At 45.9% G+C, this 26999-nt stretch overlaps 2 protein-coding genes across 2 annotated transcripts; both read right to left on the bottom strand.

Moving 5' to 3' along the window:
- Positions 1–1114: 1114 nt before the first annotated feature.
- Defb119 (defensin beta 119) lies at positions 1115–6898 on the bottom strand. Its single transcript, XM_027420957.2, has 2 exons — positions 6841–6898; positions 1115–1308 (listed from the first exon to the last, which is right to left on the bottom strand). The coding sequence occupies exons 1-2, from the start codon at positions 6896–6898 to the stop codon at positions 1115–1117; spliced, it is 252 nt and encodes an 83-aa protein (XP_027276758.1).
- A 10085-nt stretch (positions 6899–16983) lies between these two features.
- On the bottom strand, positions 16984–20730 carry LOC100774761 (beta-defensin 123-like). The gene is made up of 2 exons (XM_027422713.2): positions 20670–20730; positions 16984–17198 (listed from the first exon to the last, which is right to left on the bottom strand). Exons 1-2 carry the CDS (start codon positions 20728–20730, stop codon positions 16984–16986), a joined length of 276 nt encoding a protein of 91 aa, XP_027278514.1.
- Positions 20731–26999: the final 6269 nt, after the last annotated feature.

The following is a 26999-nucleotide window of genomic DNA, read 5'->3' as shown; positions in this document are numbered from 1 at the left end:
GGGCCAGCTAACAGAAAGTGAAGCTCCCTAGGTAATGCCAGTAGGGGGACACAAAAAACAAAAACCAGGTCCAAACTCAGGAGGAAAACAAAGGTAAAGGGAACACAAAGAGTGATCAAGCCTAGTATTCCAAGGAAGGCAGCAATGGAGGAAGTACTACCTAGAGACACACTTCTGAAACTTCCAAAGAGGCAATGTAATAGAGGTTGGACCATAATCAGCTCCGCAGAGCAAGCCATACCAAAGCGGCTGTATGGTGTCAGGCACAGCCAGAGAAGTAGAGAAAGAAATGGCCTTTGGTAGCTACTCTCCTATTGGCAGAATTAGAATTAAAGAAAGAGAAACACAATATTAGTGGGAAACAAGACTAAAAGGTAAATATTATGGCTAGCATGGTGTCTTGGTGAGCAAAGGAACTTTCCTTGCAAACCTGATGACCTGAGTTCAATCCCTGGGACCCACATAAAGATGGAAGGAAAGAACCAATTATACTGAGTTGTCCTCCACCCTCTACACAAGCATGGCAAGAAACTATTACACAGGTACATGACATGTATACACAAAGTAAGAATAAGTTGTTTAAAAATATAGTTTTTAAAGCCCTACAGAATTTGAGAAATTACAAGACCTTGACAGTCATGGAGAAGGGCTTGTGTTGTTCAAATTCCTTCTGCGGTAACCACCAAGTCGATCCCAGCCTCACAACTTGAAGCAATAACCAGACAGCATCCTCCAAATCCAATAGGTCTGCTTAGAAGCTCTTCCAGGCTTAACCAACTGTGTCTGTAAGACCACACACCTATCCCATCCCACCTGGGAGTCCCACATGGCATAGGTTGTCATGGCTCATCCCAAATCCCTCCCTCCCTGGTCTCCACTGCACTCTCCCACCTTCAGTGGCTGACCAGGCTCCTCTCTGAAAGTCACTCAGGGACCTGGACCCTTCTCCCATGGGGTTGCATCCAGAGCAGGACAGATATCTCACCATGTAAAACCCAATCTCTCTCCAGTGGAGGAAAGACAAGCAATCAATGCCAAGTGCATGAACTTTAATAAAGGAGGCGGACCTCAGGGAGAGCTTCCCTGGAAGTGTGTGCATGGGGTTCACTGGCATTCACGGTATTTTTGGCCAGTGTTTGTCATACGACCAGTTGGTGTCCTCATCGATGCCGGTAAGGCTGATCCTCACGTAGGACTGGAGGCAGCACGTCTGAAAATTTCTGCAGTAGAAGTAGGGCTGTTCATCCTTTTTGCAGGAAGACCTACAGAAACCTCTGTTACTCAGGCAATGAAGGACAGGACTTTTGCCTGGCCAGGAAAGAAAAAAAAGATGATGATTAATTTCTGCTCATCAGTGACATAGATTGGGGGCATCATGAGCACAGAAAAGACCTAAAGGGGGACAGCAAGAGCCACAGTCAAGAGAGACAGAGTCAATGTCCTTTCCTCCATTTGTCCTGCTACACACAAGTCAAGGCTCTGGATGTTAGAATGAGAAAACAGCGTGATATCAGCACAGAGAGACAGGGATATGGATGGGATGGAACAGAGACCCCAGAAGCAAACCCACACAGCTAGACACACCCAGCTTTGTTAAAGGGGTCACAAACATTTGCTGGGAGGAGAAGGCTTATTCAGTGACTGGTGCTGGCAGCCCTGAGGGTGGAACTGCAGGGGCCGAGTCTACATCTGTGTCTCTCACTCTGCACAAAAGTCATTTCCAAGGAGATCAGGACCCTTGACTGTAGTTGGAAGGTTTTTCTCCATCTAGCCCAGTTCCAATTTCTCTCCGTCCACTGGGTCCCTGTAGCAACTTATAAGATAACCACTCAGAGACCATATATATATATATATATATATATATATATATATATATATATTATGGCGGGGTTGAGGAGATGCCATGTAGCTGCTGGGGAGGCACCTGTAAGTCACAGCCATATGGTGATATACAGATTAGTAGAAATGGGTTAATTTATGAGAGAAAGAGAGTTAGCCAGTAATAAGCCTAAGCCATTGGCCAAATATATATATGTGTGTGTGTGTGTGTGTGTGTGTGTGTGTGTGTGTGTGTGTTCAGATTTCCTGTCTGGCTTTACTCTGCTTAGCCATTGTCTGAAACATTTTACTTATCAACCAATAAAAGCAACACACATTCACAGTGTACAGAAGGATGTCCCACATCCCTTGACTTAAAACTAGAAACACTGAAAGCACTAGGAGAAAACACTTGAGGACATAGGCAGGGGAATTTCCTCAGTAGGACTCAGACAGTACAGGAAATAACCCCAAGAATTGACAAATGGGGTTAAATTCAATTAAAAGGTTTCTGCACAGCAAAATAAACTATTATTGAAGTGGACAACAAAATGAGAGAACAGTCTTCATCAACTAAACTTCAAACAAAGAGTTACTGTCTAGAATATACAAAGAATAGCAAAAATCAGCTCCATAGGCTGAAGAGATGGCTCAGTGGCCAAGAGCACTGGCTGCTCTTCAGAGGACCCAGGCTTGATTTCCAGCACCCACACGATGGTTCACAACTATCTTTAACTCCAGTTCTAGGGGCTCCTACACCCTCTTCTGGTCTTCACACACACTGGGCATATATGTGGTGCACAGATATACACACAGGAAAAGCACCCACAAACATAAATAAAATAAGTAAATCTTTCTTTAAACCTGAGACACCAAAAAAGCAAAACTGCCAATCAATAAATAGTCCAATGAACTTTTGATAATTGACAGTTATCAAAAGAAGAAACACAAATGGCCAATACATCTTTTTGAAAGTATTTTATAGCCATAGCCTTCAGCAAAATGTGAGAAAGAGGACACTTATCCACTGCTGGTAAGAATGTAACTGGTGCATCCACTGTGAAGATCACCCTGGGGGACTGCACTGACCCACACGGCAGCTCACAACTGTCTGTTACTCCAGTTCCAGGTGATCTGACACTCTCACAGACAAATGTGCACATAAAATAAGTAACAAAACTATTTTTCAGAGAGAGAGAGAGAGAGAGAGAGAGAGAATCAGCCTGGAGTTGTCTCAAACACCTAAAAAAATAAGATAGCCAAAGGATCTATATCTCATATGCCCAAAAGGTTATGCAGCACTTCCAGGGCCACCAGGCCACACAGTGCCACTGGAGGGCACACAGAAGAGAATGCCCCTCCCAGTTAGGGTGGCATCAAAGGACACAAACTTTGGAGCTGGAACCTCCAAGCACACTGTGGCAATGAGAAGCCACTTCCCCCTCCTGCCTCCATGTCAGGGCATAGCCCAGAATCTTCTATTATACAAAATAACCAGTTCTCAATTAAAAATCACTCACCAGAACCAGAACTCATTTAAAAAATGAGTTCCAGACTCAATAAAAGACTCTGTCTCAAAAAGAAAAAATATTGAGGATCTGGAGAGATGGCTCAATGGTTTAGAGCACTTGCTGCTCTTGTAGGGGACCCAGGTTCAAACTCCAGCATGTGTCTCACAGCCATCTCTAACTTTTCTTCCAGGGGATCTGATGCTGTCTTCTGACTTCTGAGGATACCTGTCATTCATTGGTGTACAGACATATAAAATAACATTTATAATCTAAAAATATTTTAACAAAAATTGTGGAGACTGATGGAGGAAGACACCTGACATGTCAACCTCTAGGCAAGCACACGTGCACATGCATTCACCATGTGCACGCACACACAGACACACAGACACACAGACACACACACACACAGACACACACACACACACACACACACACACACAGAGAGAGAGAGAGAGAGAGAGAGAGAGAGAGAGAGAGAGAGAGACAGAGAGACAGAGAGAGAGAGAGAGACCCAGATGGTAGTTTGTAAAACCAATCAGATCTTAGTTTGGAGAAAGACGATGAGCCTACAAAGATCAGATCAAAATCTTGGGAAAGAATATAAATAAAGGTCCTTACACCATATGTCTGGGTACTTAAAAGTGATTAATCAAGCCAGCAAGAGAAATACATAAATAAAATGTTTTCTATATTCTTTATAGAAACAACCCTCTTGGATGTCCCAGTGGGATTCATAATTCTTGGACTCCTCAGAGTTCCTGTAGAAACATGGCAGCTGCCCACCCTCAACCCAGCACTCCTCCTCCACACCCTCAGATCCGCATACACTAAGGAGTTGCTCATGAGAACGTGTGGTCCAAGCTCAGCCATGGTCCCTGAAAACAGAATGTGACTGACACCCTTCCCCCTACCTAGTGGTACATCCCAGAAAGTTCTGTGAGGGAACAGTCCACATAGCTTCAGGAAGTAGCCTCAAGGAGTCTTTGACAGACAGCACCACCCCCACTAATCAAAGCACCAGCCTGAATGCAGGGTGGGTATCACTGGCCCGCATCGCCTCACCCAGTGGGGAGGAGCTTAGAGGAAGGCCAGACGAATGGCAGGATCAGAACAACGGGTCTCTTTTCCTAGAACATTCTCTTCCTCCATCATAGTGAACTCCTATCTATCTCGATGGTATCCCTAACCCCGTCCTTGAGTTTATCAACAGCATAGCTCAGGGGTGAAAAACTATGCCATATAAATATGGCGCTAAGACCGGGAATTGAAGGCAACCAGTCCCACAGATTCCCTTTCAGGATCCTTAAATTCCTCACTTCTAGTCTCACCCGTGTTAAATTAGCCATCCAAATAAAAAATGTAGAGTTTTGTCCCTTGCCACCTTCTTCCAGAGTCAAGGAAGACCAGCAGTGCTTACTCTTCAAAGGCAAGATGGCCACAGATGGCCTTTACTGAACCCCTGGGCCCTGTGCTCTGTGCCCATTTAATTCTTATTGTAAGCCTGAGCCACTTAATGTTGTTGTTTGGCTTTCCAAAAAAAACAAGATGCTGGAGCTCTGACAGGGTTATAAACGGGATCCCCTAGTGGTGAGAGTCAGAGCCAGATGAAGGAATGAACAAACAAATCCTGCCGAGAATGCTAAAAAACGGAGACTGAATAAGTCCATCCAGGACTGAATAAACCGCAGGTGCTTTTCATATTTGGAGACATTCTGGCCCCTGGGGCTATGAGCCCTTGAGCATTACAAGGTATTTCAGCGAAATCTCAAGATTTAGGTTCCACTCGGCCCGTGTCCACCCTTGACCCGTTTTCTTCCAAGAAGAACCAACACTCCAGGCTTCTGCGGTTCCTTTAAGTCTGGTTCCGCCCACCCCGTGCTTCCTCAGTTTATGTGTGTCTCTATAGCTGTTCCTGGGGCTGCAGGTGACACCATCTTTAACACTGTGCTTCTCACTCCCTGACCAAGGTTCAGGCCTGATGACTTCACTCTACTGCCTCTGAACTCCACCCTTCGGTCCCCCGAGCCCAATCCATTGCGACTGACAGACATACACACACGAAAAAACAATTCTGTGAGTTTTAATGCGGTGAAGAGACTAAAGGATGAGAAACAATGTCCTTTCTACCAATAGTGGGATCTCTTCTTCTTTTTATGGATTTTCGTGGACATCGTGGGAGTGGACTAGGCAAGGACTCCACCAACCGTCACAGTAGGGCGTGTTAAGTGACATACAGGGACACAGCAGCATTTGCGATTTGGGCAGCGTATGACACATCCTTGCATATCACCCGGCACTGTCCGTCCTTCCAACATGCATCTTTGCGGTACAGGAACAATCGTCAGGTGTTAGTATTGCCCAAATGACAAGCAAGAAGCAGCAGAGGACAGGGAAGCAGGAGAGAAACAGAGCCACACAATTGGGTGAGCAGTGCTGTCCTGGGTCCCAGGCCATCCAAGGAAGGACACCGAGGTGACTGCTCTTGGAAAGTTTTCAGGAAAATTCTTTTTTATTTTTGAGGCAGGGTCTCAGCTCCTGACCTGAAGCTCAATATGCAGAGCAAGCGGTCTTCAAATTCATGGAGATTCACCTGCCTCTGCCTCCAGCTGGGATTAAAGGTGTGCACCACCACATCCAGCCAAGGAAATTTTTTCCAAAGTTTCTCCCCACCCATCATCCTGCCTCCCACTTACTAGTCCTTTCTCCAGAGTCAATAAGCATGAATGAGGGTCCCTCCTAGTGGAGCCTGTGAATGATGGGAAAGGGACAGTGTCCTTCTTTTCGTTAGTGGACAGAGGAGACTCAGTCACATCACAACAGAGCCAGCTCCTTTACAGCTGGTGACAGAAGCCAGCAAGCCTCAGCTCCAGCCACAGGCCCCTGCCCAGTCCCCTTGATTCCAGACTCATCTAGTGAAAACTCAAGACCCAGTCAGCCTTCCGCCTGCCCAGCTCAATGTTCCCTGAGGCCTCACTCCAAGCCAGATCCAAATCTAATCACATCACAAGCCCTAAACCCAGCCACCGCCAAGCACTCTGCACACCAGACGTGTACCCCTTCCTCAGCCCAAGTTCAGCCTAATGCCAGCAGCAGCTCTACTCAAGCCAAATCTCCCCCTCTCCATCTTGTACCGGGCCACCGGGAAACCCAGGTCCTCACCTCCAGTTCATGCTGATACTCTCTCTGTCACCATAGCTCCTGGGTGTCCCCACATCAGGCATCACCCATAACCAAGTCCCCAACCCAAACCCAATCCTTCATCCCTCGTCCATCTTCTAATTCCCAGCAGAATTCCACTCTTGCCCCCAAAGTACCAGCCCCGCAAAATATCTCTCATGCAGCCAGTTAGCAAAACAGATTTTGAGAGAGAGCAGCAAACATGGTGGGATCTTGGGGTACCCTTCAAAGCTGCATGAAATGGGAAAGAGACTTGGGTGTCATCCCTGTGAGAGTGAAGGAAAGGAAAACCCAGAGACAGGACCCCCAGGAACCTAAAAGAACCCGTTACCTGATATCACCAGTTCTGTTGCCACAAATATGGCAAGAAGCAGGAGAAACAGCTTCATGGTGGCAGTGTGAGGGTGGAGATGGCAGCGAGCTATAGGATTGGAGCGGCAGTCCCTGAGGCAGGGACGAACCTCCTTTTATCAGCAGGGCTGTGGGCAGTGATTGAGGACAGGAGGGATTTGTACAAGGTCAGCCAAACTGAAGGACAGTATGTAGCAGATGTCTCAGCCTAAAATGAGAGTGTGGGAAAGCCGCTGGCACCTATGCCAGGCATGACTTCTCTCCTAGGAAGGAGCAAAGTAAAGTTGTTTGGAATTTTGAGAGCAACCCATGATTAGTTCATTAATTAACACATGAGCACATGTCAAGAGACATCTAAGTTTTAAGAGTTATTCAGTCTTAGCTTTCTTCACTTTTTTTTTTCACACATAGATGTATGTCTCATGAAATCTGGAGCCTTCCTGTATGTTCCACGTCAAGGCCTTAGCCTGCATCTCTCTCTTCAGGCCTCCAAGCTTCCTCTGATGGCGGCTGCCACTGCCTGTCATTGCAGGTGTCTCGCACAGGAGCTGGGCCTTCCAGCTGTGGTTACTCTGAACCACAGTAAGTTCTCTTCTGGCCTTCATCAATTCGTGTGGGACTTTTCATATTTATTGTACATGTTTCATCTTCGTTTCTCTCACTGAGATGCCAGGAACTTGGCTCGAGCTGTGCCCTTCAGAGGACCTATGGACTACAAATTTCTCAGTGTGGGGAGATCGCAGAGCCTCTAACATCTCTCCTAGAGATGGGCAGATGGCTCAGTGGGTGGAGTATTTGTTGTGTAAACAAGAAGACTTGAGTTCAGATCTGCAGCTCTCATAAAAAAGCCAGGCTCAGCAACACACATCTGCAATCCTAGAGCTGGGGAAGCCATGGCACAGTGACTCTAGGTCTCTCTGGTCAGCCAGTCCAGGCAAGTCAGTGCACTCCAGGTTCAGTGAGAGACTCAAAAAATAAGGTGGAGAGCAATTGGGAAAGACACCTGACCTCTTACACACACACACACACACACACACACACACACACACACACACACGCACCAAAGCAGGGCTTAGGCCACAGGATTTCACAGCTAGATGTGAGGGATTCTACTTAGATCCCAAGAAAGTCAGCTGTTGTAACAAGAATGAGCTTGACCTCTGGTCATCTCTGGATTCCTGCTTTGCCATGTGATCATCACCACTGGGGTGCCACCCACCATGAGGCCCTGCGTGAGGTGTGACAGACACGACTGCCTAATCAAGGAGGTTCTGCTTCCCAAATGGTGGTTTCAATGAATTTGTTTTCCAGCCTTCCATATTTTGTGATAGCAACAGAAAGCAGACTATTATGGTTTATAACCCTAGCTCAGGGTTTCACCTGAGATATTAAGATACTAATTTTAATAGGTGTTGCTCCCAAACAATGATTCCAAAACACAGACACTGATTTTTTCCCCCATTTCTGTGTGTGGTGAAGCCCAGCAGTTTCGCAGGCAGCTTGGGTCCTTCCGGATCTTCTCTTCTCGGGCGGTTTCACCTGCTGGTCCAGGAGCAGCTCTGCTTCCTACCATCATGGAGTTGGGGAGGGAGTGGTCAAGGGTGGTGCTGTTTCTCTGAAGGAAACCTTCAGAAGCAGGACACAGTGTCCTCAGTCCCCTGGCCAGAACCCATTCCCACCAAAGCCGGCTCCGGGATACTCTAGGAATATGTTCCTTTATTCTGGGCGATGATGGCTTGATGAAAGTCAGGCTCTGACTCATTAAAAGCACTGGCAGTGAGGAGAACTAGAGATATTTAGAACCTGGCTTTATAAGCAGAATAATATTTAATAAACATTAACAGGCTTAACAAATAGTAGCTATTACTCCACTGAGTAAATGGTTATAGAAAATCAATAGCTTGCATTGGGTGGTGCTATGAGAGGCAGTCAGAGCCCTTCCAAGGGCCAAGCAGTTTACTAGATTTGGAGCTAGCAATGTCTACCTCCTGGTTTGCTGGGTTCTTTCCATTTTTAAATTACAGTGTGTGTGTGTGTGTGTGTGTGTGTGTGTGTGTGTGTGTGTGTGTGTTATGCATATGTGTGTGTGCTCAAATGTTACATATTTAGGTCTATCCTGTATGTTACACATGAATTGGACGTGGGTGTGTGTTTATGCTGCCAAGTGATTTGTGTGGAAACACAGTCAGTGGCAGCTGAGTAGGTGTTTGCAAACACAACTCTGTTCTCAAACCTTTAAATACATTGTCTACTACCTCAGCCCCCATCCCCCCACCCCCCCACTCCCGTGTCTCTGGAATGTGACAGTGGCTTGGGAATTCTCCTACTGAGCTGAAGATGCAGGACAAAGCTAGGAGAGGCTGAAGGAGATGTGGGGACTGGGGTTGCCACTGGAGACAGGAGCTGGGACAATAAGGGAGGAGGTGAGCTTTGGCCAGAAGGCCAATTTGCATGGTGCCTGTGGGAGACAAGACAAGAACAAACTGCCGTGTCTAACTTTAAAGTCTCCCACACAAGAACAGCCTGGCCTGGCCAACTCTGAAGGCCTCCCCACCCTCCATCCTTCTGTTCTGGGCAACTATGAGTCCCACGTGGAGGAGAAGAGAGGACATTGATTATCAAGGTCCCACAAACAGGCCTGCACAGGACTTCAACATGATCTCAGATTCCTCTCACTAAAGTTGTCAAGTCAACAACAATGTCAAAGAGATGAGAATCCCCCAACAATCAAAGTCTTTGACAAGGACCCTTCCCCTCTGTGCAGTCACACTCCATCAGACCGAGGTCCTGTGGTGTCTGTGGCCCAGGAGGGCAACTCGAATGGCCAAGGTTTCAGAAAGCATGGCGAGGGTATCATGGAGAGGCCAGGATCCAAGCCAACCCTCCTCATCAGCACATCTCCATGAGAGACAAAGATGCCAGAGTGAAGTATTTCACTTACAAATTTGTGTGTGTGTGTGTGTGTGTGTGCGTGTGCGTGTGCGTGTGCGTGTGTGTGTGTGTGTGTGTGTGTGTGTGTGCAGTGTTGAGGGTTGAAGCCAGGGTCTAGGACATGCTACACACGTGTTCAACCAACCAGCTACACTTCTACTACTTTTTCATACTTCTCCAAAATGGTAAGAGAAACACTAAGAGTAACCATCACTCTCAGATCTTAGGAAATGCTATATTGATTTTCTTTAACCTAGTAAGACTTCATTACCCATTATTATTGGGTTCATGCCATTCTGGTCTCAATTTGATCCTTCCAGAACCTCCTATGTCTAGGAATGAGGGTCCCAGACCTTAACCATGATCTTGGATGGAGAGTCAAGAATGCCTTGAGAGCGTAAATGTGTAAAGATGGAATGAAATCTCGAGGGACTACACATTCACTGTTTGACACAGGCATGACCACATTAAGGACCAAGACCTCAGACCCTCAGAAACTTGGAAAGGCAATGCCTTTCTCTGGTCCAAACACGTGTTTATAAAATTGACCAATACGTGCAAAGTCTGGCAACTGCAGCTTCCTCCTCCCAGAAGTTTACATTCTGCTCACCTACAGAGACTTCCCACCAAGACTAGCTAACCCTTCCCCCTGCACGAATGTAGCAAAGGTGCTGAGATGCCTGGTTGATGAGGTAGTCGATGGCACCCATCCAAGTGCACAAGGCTCACCTGCCCCACTTTTCTGTACATGTCTGCATGTCTGTCCTTTCTCTTTCAGAAAGAGCAAAAAAAGTCTTACATTTTCATGATGCCCCAAATAAAATAGAGAAAAATTACAGGTAAATACCACATTCAAGTCTTGTAAAGATCTGTTCATGTTTATTTTATGTGTGTAAATGTTTTGCCTGTATGTAAGTGTAGTGTGTGCTTGCCTGGCACCTGAAGAGGCCAGAAGAGGGCGTCTGATCCCTTAGAACTGGAGTTAGCAGAGGGTTGTGAGCTGTCCTATGAGTGCTGGGATTTGAATCCAGAAGCCTGCAAGAGCCACAAGTGCCCTTCATACTACTTCGCCATCTTCAGCCCCTATGTTAAATTCTTAGTATGTCACTTTCCCACACTATTTTTAAACACATGTTTACGGTCTTATTAATACACACAATCTTGAGAGCAGGCTTTGCCCCTCCCGTCTGCCATGTGGTGGCATGGGTGATCGAAAGATGTCCTCCTCCCTTTGCCCCTTACTACCTGCAGCAGGTGGGGAACCTGATCCAACCCCTCGCCAGCTGCAGCCCTCAGGAAAGCAGGCCCTGCTCCTTGCCTGGGCAACACTGTAGAGCTGATCCTGTTGGCAGAGGCAGGAGTAAGCTGTCCCTGAAGGTGTGAGAGTGGAATAGCTGGCCATACCCCCTCGTCTGCCACTTGGTGGGGAGGGTGAGAGAAAGATGCCCTGCCCCCTTGCCCCTATCACCTGTGGTGGGCAAGGGAGTGACCCTCCCCCTTACCAGCTGCAGCGTCTCACCTGGGCAGCACAGCAGAGCTGACCCTATTGACAGGGGCACTGGTGAACCAGCTCCGAGAATGTAAGCTTGGGAGATCTGGCCCCACCCCTCATCTGCCATCTGTTGATGTGGATGGGGGAGAGATTGCCCCCCTCCCTGTCCCTGTCCCTCACAGCCTGTGGAGGTGGGAGGACTAGCCCTGAGGTCTTAAGAGCAGGAGGTCTGAGGTCTTAAGAGCAGGAGGGCTGTCCCTGCCCCTCACCTGCTGCAGCATTCAGGAGAGTGGCCCAAGCACCTCACCTGAACAACACAATAGAGCTGGCCTTGTGGGAGAGCTGACCCTGAGGGTGTGAAAGCAGGATAACTGGGACCACCCCTTGTTCACTTTGGCAAGGGGTGAACTAGCTGGGCAATGCTGGAGAGCTCACCCTGGTGGTGAGTGCAGGGGAGAACTGATGGGCAGACCAATCCTGCAATTACCCAAGACCAGAACAAGGGTTGTGAGTTGGCCCACCCCAACATCCATCCCATCTGTGATCTGCTGGAGCTTGTGAAGGGACCTGACCCGCAGACCCAAAGCTGCAGGATTTCCACGACACAGGGCAATGACAGGATATCCAAAGGCGTCCCAGTGAAGGCCCAGCATCAATAGGTAGCAGAAACCAGAACCTTCGAACCAGACCAATGACTCTTTGCAATGAACACTTGCAAGTGAAGACATAGGAACAAAAGTGTTTACTCCTTGATTCACTGTGTCACTCTAAGCTTCCATGATGAGATTTTTCCTCTTTTCCTTTTTTTCTTCTTTCCCTCTTACATTTTATTTTGATGGGGGCATTGCAAAGGCAGAGGGCAGATACGAAGGGATGGGGAAATGAATGGGATTGAATACATGATATGAAAGACACAAAGAACAAATAAAAAGAAAGTTTAAATCTTGGTCTGAAGACAAGAGCACCTTGTCTTTAGTGACAGAAGCTGTCATCTGGGGCTGAAGTTGTAGCTCCATGGTAGTTCCTAGTGCCTGGTATGCCAAGGTCCTGTGTTGACATGGCAAAAAAAGGGGGAGTCACCCTTGGCTAGGACTGGGGTGCAATGAGACATATAGCCAGGGGATGACATTTTAGAAAGCAATAGCCTGAAAGTACCCCAAGAATCAGTGCCTGTTGGTGTACCCAATCCACGGCATCTCCTCTCCACATGCTAGACCTGGCTCCAGCAAAGGGAAATACTCCAGATGGAGACACTGTTCATCCAGTGGCCATGGGCTCCTCTTCAAGCTCAGCTTCTGATGCCCTTTCCATCTGGGAGTCACTCTGTCCCTTGTGTCTTTGTGGAAAGGACAATTGTCTCCCACTATAGAAGGTGCTAAAGACGCTGACCTGGTGGCCCCACACTTATAATCCCAGTATGAGTTCAAGAACATTCAAGTTCCAGGTTGGCCAGTGCCATGAAGGCTAACCACCACTGCCATTAACAATCAGAGCTTGCCTTCCTGACTTCTCAGCCTGTGTGCTCTTCTTGGTCCCTCTCCTTCCCTGGTGTGCCCTGGCTTACCTTCCTCACCAGCATGGCTAAGACCCAGTGTCATAGACACAGACTCCTAACTGCAAATCTTCAAATTAAGTTTGAACATTTCAAAGCTTTGAAAGTCTAAGGCTCAGTCAGATTGCTTACCCAGAATTGAATTCAAGGCCATCCCCCTCTCTGTGTCTGGAGTGGACACAGAGTAACTGTTGAGGCCCTGTGGAAAATGGGAGAGAGGGCTGCTGCTGACGTTTTATCTGAGCGCATTCCGGAGTTTATCACTTCCTTGCCCTCCTTGACCCCTGGCATCTCTCTCCGGCTTCTTATCACCACTTCAGCCTCTGCCTTTCCGGAGGTTTTTCCACCCCCTCAGTAATTCATTTGTCTTCTTCCCCCAGAACCAGCCACTGCCCTCCTGGGGCAGATAATGCTTTCCCTGCTCCAGGTGTAGACTCTTCTAACTTATCCATAAAACTGCCCAGGCCATTGTAAAAGCAATAGGAAAAATAGAGGAGTAAACAACCAACTCAGATTTGGTTGCCCATGGGCCAAGGACAAAGATGCTGGGAGGGGAAGTAAAACTTGCCAGTTTCTGTCCTAAGACAAACTGTTTAGTCTGTCTGGTTGCTTTGAGACTCCTGATCCTCCTGCCTCTACCTCCCAAGTGCTGGGTGTGCACCACATCCCGTAAAACAAACATTTAAAACAGGCTCCATAACCTTTGAAAAACACTCAAGACATGATTGTTAAATAAATACCAACTAGAGACCGATCACCTCCAGAGTTCCTTCCCGAGTACAGGCACACAGAGCTGGGTTTTCAGCCATTCTCAGGGGGTTTGTTGTGATAATTCTGGATTCCTAAGCTCAGTGCAGGATTACACTTCGGTCCTCTTGTGTTTGGATGTGGTCATGACACTGTTTGTTGCTAGTGAGCAATGTTATCACCAAAGTTAGACCAGGTAACTGCCAGTGGCACCCTCTCCTTCTACAGCATCAGCAACAAAAGGCAAAACTGTTGGCTCAGGATTTTACAGTGAGACAACATGGAGCAGCAACCCCCAGCTGAGCTGCAAGTGGATACGGAGCAGGACAGGATGGAAAAGTCTGCTCAAAAATTAATCTACTTCTATTTAATCTACATGTATTTCTTTGTTGTTTATGTGCACACCTGTGCTAAATTCCAACATGGAAGTCAGAGGTCAACCGTGGGAAGTTGCTTCTCCCCTCCTACCGTATGGGTCCTGGGGATCAAACTCAGGCCATCAGGCTTGGTGAGCACCCTTGGATTCAGATTGCAGTTACTCTTGCAGATAAACTAAACACGGTTTTGCTTTATGACATGGCCATGCGTCTTTCACGACCAGACATGGGATGTAATGGTTTAAAAGCTGTGTGTTTGGATGTCAGGTTGATAAGAAGTACATTTGTGGTGGTTAATTCTGACTGTCAACTTCACTGGATTAAGAAAACATAGGGCATTAAGGAGGAATAATGGATGTGTCTGAAAAGGAGTTTCCAGGGGGTCTTAACTGAGGAAGAAAAGCCCATCCTGCACGTGAGTCTGGGGGTCCCAGACTGAAAATGAGGCAGCTGATCCAGGGAGAAACAGTGAATATCAGCACTCACCTCACACTGTTTGTGGGCTGTAGATGCCCTTTGACCAGCTGCCTCACGCTCCAGCCACCAGGCCTTCTCTCCATGACTGACTGTCTCCTAAACCCTCGCTCCCTTAAGTTGCTTCTTGTAAGCACTTGCTCACAGCAACAAGGAAAAGTTGCTAGCACTGATAGATGGATGTGTTAACTAACTCAGTTGTGCTACCCCTTCACAACACAGATGTCTGTCAGCACCATGCTGCACGGCCTAAGTACACATGGTTTTACTTGACCACTAGACCTCATTGATACTTTAAAGATGTGTTCAGGGATGGGTGGGATTAAAAGCTTGCACTGCCTCTAGTTTGTGTGTATATGGTCATTTATGCACTACTTATATATGTTTTCATTCCATTGGGCATGACAAGTGACATAGAGATGACTTAGGGTACATGAGGGATTTGGGTTTGCACTTCCCTGGTGGCCAAAGACGTTTGATAGGGGATGTCCTTCTGTATATATGTTTCTCTTATTGGTTGGTGAATAAAACACTGATTGGTAAATAGACAGGAAGTATAGGCGAGGCTATGAGAGGAGAAGAATTCTGGGGAGAAGAGGTGGAAAGAGGCTGCCAGGAAGAGATGTCATGTAGAGACTGGGAAGATAGGATACACCAGGCATTCTCTGGTAAGATAAGACCATGTAGAAATACATAGATTAGTAGTTATGGGATAATAATTAAGAGAGAGCTAGCCAGTAAGAAGCCCTAGCCATTGGCCAATAATTTTATGATTAATATATCGTCCATGTGTTTATTTGGGGCAAAGTAGTGTGGGACCAGGCAGGACAGAAACATCCATCTTCAGATGTTGGTATTTTTTTCATGTAATTATTGGTCGCTTTTGTTCTTTTTGAGTTCTTTATATATTCTGGATACTAATCCTCCGTCAAATGAATAGCTTGCAGTCCATTCTACATTAAAAATGGCAATCAGCTGGGTGGTGGGGTCACACACCTTTTTAAAAAAAAAAGATTTATTTATTTTATGTATATGGTGTTCTAGCTACACATAGAACCTGCAGGCCAGAAGAGGAGAGCACCAGATCTCATTATAGATGGTTGAGAGCCACTATGTGGTTCCTGGGAATTGAACTCAGAACCTCTGGAAGAGCTGGCAATGTTCTTAACCACTGAGCCATCTCCTTAGCCCTGGTGGTGCACACCTTTAATCCCAACACTCAGGAGGCAGGGGCAGGCATATCTCTGTGAGTTTGAGGCCAGCCCTGATCTACAGAGTGAGTTCCAGGAGAGCTAGGTCTGTTACACAGAGAAACCCTATCTTGAAACCCACCCACACCCCCCAAAAAAGAAAATGGCAATCATGGAAGAAAAATAAAATCCTGGAGAGGGTGAAAGGGAAACAGAATTCTTAGATCCTGCTTCTGAGAATATAAATTAGTGTAGCCACCATGGAAATACACATGGCATTCTTCACACAATTATAAATAGACCTGCTACAACATAGCTGTCCTAGTCCCGGGCACACAAGAAGGAAGATAAATCAGCAAGTGTTATTGCCACTTGCATTTGTGACCATCACAGCACTGCTCACAGTAGCCAAGTCATAAAGACATCCCAAGTGTCCACCATCATATGAATGGATGAAGAACACGTGGACTAGTCAGGTGAGGTGACTCATTCTGGTAATGGCAACACTCGGGAGGCTGAAGCAGTAGTCCTGCCACAAGTTCAAGGCAACTTGAATTACACAGTGAGTTCTGTAGCCTGCGCTATGGAGTGAGACTTTGTGTCAGAAACGGAATGTAAGAAAGTGGGGGTGGGGGAATGTACAGGCAATGAAGTGTTGTTCAGTCATGAAGACACCATTTCATTTAAAGGAAAATGGGCAGCCATAGGGATTGTCTTGTTAGGTGAAATAAGCCAGGGTTTGGGAAAACAAAGATGCTTTGTCTCATACGTGGAATTTTAAGAAGAAAATAAAAATGACACAAATATCAAAAGAGGATTATTAGGGAAGAAAAAGGGGGTTGGGGGGGAGTGTAAGAAAGTAATGGGGGGATGAACATGACCAAAACTGTATGCCAAATGAAAATGTTACAATAAAATCTACTATCTTGCACAATCAATATATCCTAATAATATATGTAAGAAACAAAGCACCTGAGGGAATGTGCAGAGGATACACACAAACAGTATAATACAATATGTGAGAGAATTGGAGGTACACATATTTTGGATTACAGAACCATAGACCACAAGGAATAGCTATACTTAAATCATGCCTAGATTACTTATAATTCCTAATACAGTGTAAATGCTGTGTATATCATTCTTGAAAATATTGTTTAGAAACAACTAGAAAAGGTAGCCCGCATCAGTAAAGATGAAAATAGTTCTGAATATTTTTGCCCCGCAGATGCGGAACTCCTAGGAAAGGTGAACTAAATGCACAAATGCACCCTTTTACCACATGCCTTCCGATGACGTTTGGCTACATAGACAAAGAGGCAAACACGCAAGTCAGCCAGCCAGAGTGCTTTAATGAAGCTCAGGGAACAGCCGAGGTCAGATTCTGCGTGGGTCCACCTTCATTTCTGTCGCCTTGGGTTTTAGAGTGCCAATTCCTGTTCTCTGACAGCAGTGGCACCTTCTTGGGCTTCACGCAGCACAATTTGCTGTAACTGCACAAGATGTAGAGCTTCTCCTCCTTGTTGCATTTGCTGCGGCAGGCACCCTGATTTTTCCAGCACCTTTCGGTGTTCCCTAATCCAAAACACAAACAAGGACACCTGTATCTGACACGGGGTTCCAGGTAGATACCAGAGGGCCAGTCAATAAAATGGGGGTTGTGGAAGGAACAGTCACCCCCAGCGGTTTAGGGAGGTCATATCACCTCACATCCTCTATGGTCCCTCATCCCAATCTCAGCCTTCATAAATGCTCCCTCTTAGAAGTGCAGTGGGTTACAAGGGTTAACAGCACAGAAGGCTATGAGGCTACCAACATCGGAATCTATACTTTGGATTTGAAATCTACCTGTCCCCTGAGCCAGTTGGGAGACCCTGAGATGATAACTTCTTTCTTAAGAATCTGTTTCCTCTTTTCTACAAGGAGATGTGGATGTCTCAGGGAGCTGTGGCTATTCCCAGTATAAAGGGTGTGGCTCCGTTGGTGCTCGCCTAGCATGTTTCAGGTCTGGGTTCCAGCCCTAGCATAGCATAGACTAGGCACGATAGCCACATCTTCAATCTCAGCACTCAAAAGTTAGGGGCAGGAGGATCAGGGGTTCAAGGACATCTTTAGCAACACACAGAGAGTTTGAGACCAGCTTCAGCTACAAGACACTGTCTCTAAAGAAATAGAAGTAAAATGTAAAATAAAACTAATATTTCTTTATTACCTTTTTACTGATTTTGCATTTCTAGGACTTCTAGTAATTTTTAGATGGCAACACATTTGTTTTCCCCATGTTTTTGCCAACTTGGTTGACTTTATTATTTCCTGACAACATTAGTTTGGAAAATTGTCATGCTTACATAATGACACATTTAGCACTGATTAGACCTCCTAGCAACACTTCTGTAGTGATACTAAAGTTAGCCAGGAAAATATTTAGGTGGAACTATAATAAAGAATTACTTTATAAAAATCCAGGACAGGAAAGAATCTCTTCTTCTTTCTCAACTCTATTTTTTTTGTGACCCATATTTTTTTCCTTTTCTTTTTTTCTAAGAAATTCTTTTTTATTAGTTCAGATTAAAAACAAGCCTGCTTCACATGCCAATCCCTGCTCCCTCTCCCTCCCCTCCTACCTTAACCCTCCCCCATCCCCATAAAACTAATTATTAATGAATTTGTGTAAAAACCACTAGTATTAAATAAATCCAGCTATGAAATGACAGGACCGCAGTGAAGATTGATTAGTCTGAGTCATTTTACAAGGAAAAAAAACTGAACTAGAAAGAACACATTAGCAGATAATGAAAGCTAATGGCTTAAGAGAAATGAAAAATGCAAAATGGAAAGGATATTTATATAGAGAAGAGAAGACCCACAACTGGTCAAAATGTAGAGAATTAATGGCCATAAGGAGTCTGGCCCAATTACTATATCTACAATACAACCCATCCACCTAAGACTTGGGGGATGTAACAGAGAAGTAGAAAGACAGTAGAAGGACCAAGATACCAATTGCTGCTGTCTTCCGGACACGGCCAGATGCTATGCCCATGAAACTCTAACAATATGGCTGCATAAGTAAGACCTACATGACCACACCAGCAGATATGACAGTGTGGATGGGCAAAATACACACACACACACACACACACACACACACACACATATATGTATATATATATACATATGTGTATATGAAGAGGTCATAAATTCAAGATGGAGTGTTGGGAACACAGTGGGAGTTGGAACAAGGAAAAAAGAGGTAGAAATTATATGAAGTACCTGTGCATGAAATTCTCAAAAAAACATAAAATATTTCAATACAAAAGAAAGGAAGAATGAATCCTAACCAATAGGCCACCAGAGATGCTAGAAAGGAAAACGAAATAAGAAGAAATCAATGGAAAGTGCCCGCCACTGATAAGAAATTCAACACACCCAAACTACAAGGCACTAAGTGAAACAAAGAAGGAAACACAGCAAACTATGTTCAATAACATTTCCGCCAATAGAAAAATACTTGAAATGCATACCATAGGGCATAGAGTGTGCCTGAGAGAGCTGAGCCAAAACGGGATGACTATAGCAATGTTACTGGACAGTACACAAAAAGAAAACAAAAATGTTTTGGGCAATCAGGCTGTGGGCACACACACACACCCACAGAGAGAGAGAGAGAGAGGAGGGGGGCAGGGTTAGACTAAAACTTCTTGATGTGTTATGACAAAGAGTAAAGATTGGTGTTGTGTATCTAAGATACTCATGCCTTCCAAGAACACAGGACAGCAAGGAGCTGTTCACATCTGAAACCGGACAAATATTGCCTCCAAGTGCCTTTCCTACAGACTCTAATGGAGAAAGAGCTTCAGACTAGCAAATTACACACATGATTAACTGTTAAATACCCAGTGCCTTATAGAAACTCAAACTAGATGATGACTTAAAATCGTCACCAGAGCTCAGTGACTAGAATGCCTGCCCAGCATGAACCACAAAAATATAAAAATGAAATGAGTACATAAAAGACTAAATGGCTACCTGTCCTGATGACAAAGCCATACCACATGGTATAAAGATGAGAGTACACTGAGAACTTGTGCAGAAATTGTCAATGGCTTGAGAACATGTTACTGTGAGGTATTTGTGGAAAGAGATGGTGAAATAAGGAAGTGGGGTATATTCCATTATTCCCAGCAGGCCAGGTGTGTGACTCGGTGGCAGCATGCTTCCCAAAACTCACAAGGCCTTGGGTTCCATCCCCACCACTGCAAAAAGAAAAAGAAATAAAGGAATATAGAGGTAAGTTGTAAATTTGAATGGGAAGTACCAGTAGGAATTCGTGTTCGTTTTTAATAGATTTCTCCCATTTCTAGTCATTGCAAAGCTTAGAGACATTGAGCAGCCAGTAGAAATTAGTATCCAATTCTTGGAAACTGGAAACATGGAAACTATTTTTGGTCAAGAAATTACAAAACAAGCCTGAGACATCCTATCACACCAGAGACTGAAGAAGGTATTGAAGACAAGCAGGGCTCTGTCAGAAAGATCAATACCTCAGATCAAAGACCCTCCCATGGCCCAAGTCTAAGAGTTCTCTTCAATAGAGAGGACGGTAGCAACAGATTTAATGTATGGCTTAGAACCATTAGTCTAATCTCTGTGAGTTTGAGACCAGCCTGGTCTACAAAGTGAATCCCAGGACAGCCAGTGCTGTTACACAGAGAAACCTTGTCTTAAAAAACTAAATAAATAAATAAGTCAGAATGGAAGTTCCTGGGAACTCTTGAATGAATTAAGAAAGCACAGAAGCTGCCTTCGTTGCACACCAAAATTTCAGTGTGCTCAGTCTTGACCTTTCAATCAAATTTATTACATAAAAATTAAAAAATTGAAACACAGAGGAGTGAGTTCGCTTGTAGGTTCTAACCCCAAGATCTGAGGCCCTTTCCACTGCCCCAGACCGTGACTCATAGCCATCCAGCTATCCACCCAGGCCCTAAGTACCCTAGGCAGACCCACTCTCCAGCTCTGTCCCTCTGAAGGGGTCTAGGTTACCTGGAACAACCTGGGATAGCAGCAGCAGCCACAGAGCCATAGCTAACACTGCAGTCTTCATGGCTTCAGGAATCCCAGGATTGTGGCTGTGTCTGGCAAAGTACCGGGCAATGAGAGAAGGCTCTGGATCCCTGCTCCTTGTAACCAGCTGGGACACGTGTCCTCAGAGGCCCACGCATCCAGTTTGCCCTGAGCCAGCTGCCTTCCGCATCTCGAGGCCACCACACCCCCAGCACTGACCACACAGTCCTATGCAGACACTCCCTTTATCCTCTCAAAAACCAGCAAGACTAAATCCTCCCAAAGTCAGGGTATAAGTATATGGCAGTCTCTGTCAATTCTGCGCAGAATCCTCTGCTCTGGAGGGAAAGGAACTTATGACCATCCCCCACCCACCCCCCACCCCACCCACCCCCGCCCTCGCCCCTGAGAAGCTGTTCTCAGCTGATGGCTGCTGGGGGAGCGGGGCATTGTTTTTCAGAGTGTGGCTCTTGGTAGATCGACTATGCTCCAGTAAATGGCCACACATCCCTGAGTCTGTGGGCAGCACTAATTGGACTAGTTGGGTTATTTTTTTTTTTTTTTTAAGGATGGGGCTGGAGAGATAGCTCAGTGGTTAAGAGCACTAGCGGCTCTTCCAGAGGAACCACTTGGGTTCCCAGAATCCACATAACAGTTCACAACAGTTAGGGAGCATCCCACTCCTTCTTTTGGCCTCTGAGGGCACGGCATGCACATGACAGACAGACAGGCAGACAGACAGACAGACAGACAGACATGCAACCAAAACACCCACACATACAAGAATAAAATGTGTTTTTTAAAGAAAGAAGGACATGGAGTTGAGAGGACAGTGGGAGTTGGGAAACGGAGCTGAAGGAAATGACAGGAAGGAGAGGGGTGGGGGTGTCATTACATCATATGCATGTGTAAAGTCTCCAAGTAATTAACTAAAATATTACATTGAAAATGTTAATACTATTCTTACCACGTTCTACAAAGTCCTGCATGGATAGCTCTTCCAGTAAAGTGCTTGCCACACAAATATGAGGTCCCAAGTGTGATCATCAGAATCTGTATAAAAGAGGCAGAAGCAGGGCTGGGGGCTGGGGCTTAATTCCAGCACTCTGGAGGCAGAGGAAGGCAGATCTCTGTGAGTTTGAGGCCAGCCTGGTCTACAGAGAGAGTTCTAGGACAGCCAAGTCTTCATAATGACATGGCTGTCTTTAAAAAAAATTAAAGAAAGGCAGGCACAATGATACACACTTTCAACCTTTGTGCTGGGGAAATGGAGGCAGGCACTCTGGAGCCCTGGTGCTCACTGGCCAGCCTGTCTCAAAACACAAGGTGCTCTTGAGAAATTACAACTAAGCTTGACCACTAGCCTCCACACACATACACAATCCCACAAATCCAAACACATGTAAACACCACACACCACACACACACACACACACACACACACACACACTTTTAAGTCCTACGTCATCTAGTTTAGCAATCCACAGCTGTCACAATTCTAATATAACTTAGATGAGCTGGTTTAAAAAAATTTAAGAGATGTTAGCTGGTCATTTAATCCCTTTAATCCCCAGACTTGGGAGGCAGAGGCAGGTGGATCTGTGAGTTTGAGGTCAGCCTGATCTACAGAGCAAGTTCCAAAACAACCAGGACCACACAGAGAGACCTTGTCTCAAACAAATAAAAAAGTTATTTCGTTTTTAATTATAAGCATATGTAGTACCGTGTGAGGGTATGTGCACATGAATGCAGTTGCCCTAGGAGGCGTTAGATACTCCGAAGCTGCAGCTACAGGCGGATAAGAGGCACCACGTGGGTGCTGGGCACTGAACTCAGGTCTTCTGGAAGAACAGAGTTCGCTCTTAACCACTGAGCTGACTGCAGCCCCAGAGAAGTTCCTTTCTTCAGCTGTACTTCTCCACTTCGGGAGCTAAGGAAGAGAGGACATTCTCCACGCCTTCAGCAGTGTGTGTCTATCAAGATATTCTTTTTTTTTTTTTTTAATGAGACTCTGTGTAGCTTTGGAGTCTGTCTTGGAACTCACTCTGTAGGCCAGGCTGGCCTCGAACTCACAGAGATTGGCCAGCCTCTGCCTCTCGAGTACATGGGATTAAAGGTATGTGCCACCATCATGTGGCAAGATATTCTCTATCAAAGAAAAGAGCTCCCACTGCCTAAAATGCCCAGTTTTCAGAAGAGCTTTGGCATTAAAGCCAAGAAAGGTAGAGTTAAAATTCTCCAGCTCGCTGTCCCAGATGTGCCACTTAGAACAAATCACATTCTCTCTCTAGGATTCAGTCTCATTCATTATCAAATTAGGGTCCAGGGGCTGTAAAACTCAACACAACCCTTGGGACTCTGGCTTCCTGGACACTCAAAATATACAGAAAATGAAAGGCTAAAACAAAAATCTAAGGGTTTGCCATCAATATGGACCAAACTAATTAGCTTACCTACAGAATCAAAGCACCATGATCTCTTTACAATCTTCTTAACTCAGCTGCCTCAGTGAGGTTGCCATGGAGATGCAGGTAAAATTCCAAGAAAGGCACCCCAGCCTGGGTATCTCTCTGTCCAAACTACAGACTGTCCTTCATTGCCACTGCTGATGGCAGCCTTGGATCTTGTCTTGGAGTTGGCTTCACAGAATCTTAATACTGTCCCCACCCCCACTCAGCCTTAGAACTTCCTGTTGTAAGGAGTGTGTGGCTACCCTTTGTTGTCAACTTGACACACTTGGGAAGAGGAAACCTCACTTAAGGAATTGCTCTATCACAATGGCCTGTGTGCCTGTCTGCAGGTCATTTTTTTTTTAATGCTAATTGACATAAGAGGACCCAGCCTACTGTGGGCAATACCATCCCTAGGCTGTATAAGAAAACTAACTAAACACACACATACACACATACACACACACACACAGAGAGAGAGAGAGAGAGAGAGAGAGAGAGAGAGAGAGAGAGAGAGAGAGAGGAAACCAGTAGATAGTATTCTCCATGGTCTCTGCTTCAGTTCCTGCCTCCAGATGCCATCCTTGGCTTCCCTTGATGATAGACTGTAAGGAGTCTTTTCTCTGTCCTCCCTGTCAGCTCTCAAACAACCACACAGAGACTTTTTTTATCAATTATGAAAGCTCAGTCAATAGCACAGGCTTGTTTTTAGCTAGCTCCTATAGCTTAAATTAACCCACTTCCATTATTCTACATACTGCCATGTGGCTAATGGCCTGTTACCTCATCTCCTACATGACTTGTTTCCTCTACATCTCCTGGGGACTCCACCCTTCTTCCCAGCATCCTCTGTGCCTGGAAATCCTGCCTAGCTAGTTATTGGCTATTCAGTTTTTTATTAAGCCAATCACAATGGCATGTCTTTACAGTGTAATCAAATACCTCGAAACGATGGACTGTAACCTGAAAGGCAAATAAACCCTTCCCAAGTTGCATTTGGTCATGGTTGTTATCATAGCAGAGCTGTGATAAAAAGCTAACTAGGACAAGTTGGTCTTGAGTCTTCTCTGCTCTAGACCCTAGGAGCAGTCTTCATTCCTGTGCTCCCAAAGGAGAAGAATTCAGACACAGCAGTAGAACAAGCAGCTAGGGATTTTGTGAACTCAGCTGAGGAAGCCTCCATGCACTATTTAGAAAGAAGCCAGCTGAGCCAAGCAGCAATGGGCTGAACCCTGCAGCATGGGGCTTATGTCTCTCTTCTGTCAGCCTCCCCCCTGTGCCTCCTGCAGGGTAGAAACTTCCAGGAAACAGGTGTGCTCTTCTTGGCAGCCCATTTTACCCCAAAATCATTCTGTTACAAGTAAATATGTGATTCAAGAATATGAACAAGGATTTAAGAAGTCCCTAAAATTGCAAAGTTCACTAGGGGGAAGGGTAACTGCAGTCTGGGCATGTTACCCTGGTGAGTCAGTCCCTGGAACTGGTTTGAGCTGAACCAGGCAGAGTCCGCCATCATCAATTGTTCTTCACACTTTGTCTGGAGCCTTGAACTGGCCCAGCCAGAGAACACCACTGCCCATCTCTGCATGCTGTTTTGTTAACCAACTCTACCTATCTTTCTGGCCCAACTGAAGTAACTGGGGTGGGGTGGGGGACTGTTAGTCTCTTCTGACACTAACCCTTTCCTAACCAGCATTCTCTCTTCTAGGACCTGGGTCCTTAATTCCTCCATGGAATACACTGTAAGGCTCTCATCTCCTCTAAGTCCTACCATTCCTGTTGGGTAGACTTGACAGATGCTTGGATATTCTTAAGTTCTTTTACAAGGTTTTTCTTTATCCTACAAAAGCCTGAGAATTACAGGATGTTCCCTTCCAGCAAGCTCTGAGCCACCAAATGGCTTCCAATGACCTTGGACAGTCAACTATCTCATGAGAAAGGGCAGGGGAAAAGCACAGAGCTAAACGTCTTTATCCATTAATCCTAAGATTACAGCTTTCAAAACAAACAGCATCAACTCTCCTGAAGAAACAGGGGAGATAGCAAGTGGTTACATTCTCCTGCAGGAGCAAGGGAAGAAGGAGAGGATTCCAGTGGTGTTGAGGGCAGGAGAGGATTCCAGTGGTGTTGAGGGCAGCGAGCGCAGGCTGAGCCCAGAGCTCTTCACCTCCTTATACTGTGCATGGAATTATTCAGATAAATGAGCTGCCACTGCCTACTGCACTGTGCATCAGGAGATGGTTTCAGCAAGAAATGGGGACATCATAAGAGAGAGAACGCTTGGCTTTAATGGGCCACCTTCTGACACTTTCAAATTTTAAGTTGTCTAATAGTCTTTATTTCACAATAAAACCAGGTTGTACTTACTTTCACTTCCTATGGATTTTGAATCAGTTAAGCATGTGGGGTTTTTGGTTTTGGTTTTCAGGTTTTATTTTTTCCTGAGACAGGGTTTCTCTGTGTAACAGCTCTGGCTGTCCTGGCACTTGCTCTGTAGACCAGGCTGGCCTTGAACCCACAGAGATCTGCCTGTCTCTAACTCTCAAGTGCTGGAGGATTAAATGGATGTTTTGCAGGAATGAATGTCTATACACCACATGCATGCAGTGCCCTAGGCAGGCTGAGGAGGGTGTTGGATCCCCTGGGGATGGATTACAGCCAGTTGTGAGTCACCACATGAGTGACTGTGTGTGAACCTGTGTCTTTTGAAAGAGGAACCCGTGCTCTAACTACTGAACCATCTCTCCAGTTCCCCCTTATGTATAAGCATTAGGGCAGACTTGCCCACAGGAATAAGCCCTCCAAATTGGGATCCAGTTTACAGCTTTTAAGGAGGACAGGATTGTCCATAAGGAGAGGAAGACCTGGGACCAGAAAGTTGGCTCAAGGGTAAAGCTATCTGCCGTTCAAGCCCAGAGACATGACTTTGATCCAAGAACACACATAAAGGTGGGAGAACTGATTCAACAGAGCTGTCCTCTGGCCTCTAAAGATCCTGTGGCCCAAATATTAGATCCAGGAAGGCAAAATGAGGCACAGAATATCTCCTCCGTCTGGTGTTGGAGACACCCAGAAACATAACAGTCACAAAACACAGGCAAGGGGAAGGGGTCCAAGAGTGACTTTTCACTCCGTGGGAGGACAAAAGACATTCGATGGATGCATGGTTCTGGATCCCACTGGGAGAGGAAGAAAACGAAAGCCGTGTCAGAAATGTCTCCCTCGGCGGTACCCACAATGAGGAAGGGCAGTAAAGAGTCAGGTCTCATGTGACTTCCCCTGAATTTGGTTTGCACTCCTGATGGAGCTCAATCATATCGAGTACTGCAGGGCTCTGGGCAGGAAGAAGACACCTGAGAGAGGTGTCTACAGTCCTCAGGTCCTCGGGTCAGAGAACAAAAAAAGTGGGCATTCTGCATAGCAGGAGAGATGAGACCGGGCTTACAGGTAGCCAGAGACGAAAACATAGAGAGAGAAAGGAGAATGCTTGTGCCAGGAGTGAGTAGGGTAGAGGCCCTGTCAGGTGCTGAGAGGGGACTAACAAGTTGAGTGACTAACAAGTGGAATTCACCTCCTTTTGCCTTATCTTTAAAGAAAACTGACCCGAGTCACGGCACTATTGATGTCCCTGGCTCCTCTGTTCCTTCTGGCCCTCAGCAGCACTGTCAATCCTTGTATTCTAGAACAAGAAGAACTCGAATGGGTCATGGCAGTAGAGTGGGCAGTCAGGAGCCCATTCACCCAATCAAGGAAGCCACAATACGCTCTTCAGAAAAAGAGCCAGCTTGTCCCTGAAGGCACGGGAGTTTATGGCTCCCTTCTCTGTCGCCCTCTTCCCCATACCTTCTCTATGGTGGGA

Source organism: Cricetulus griseus, chromosome 6, assembly GCF_003668045.3.
Source record: "Cricetulus griseus strain 17A/GY chromosome 6, alternate assembly CriGri-PICRH-1.0, whole genome shotgun sequence".
Taxonomy (NCBI): Eukaryota; Metazoa; Chordata; class Mammalia; order Rodentia; family Cricetidae; genus Cricetulus; species Cricetulus griseus.
The sequence above is the reverse complement of the archived record's forward strand: the minus strand, read 5'-3'. Positions and strand labels throughout refer to the sequence as shown.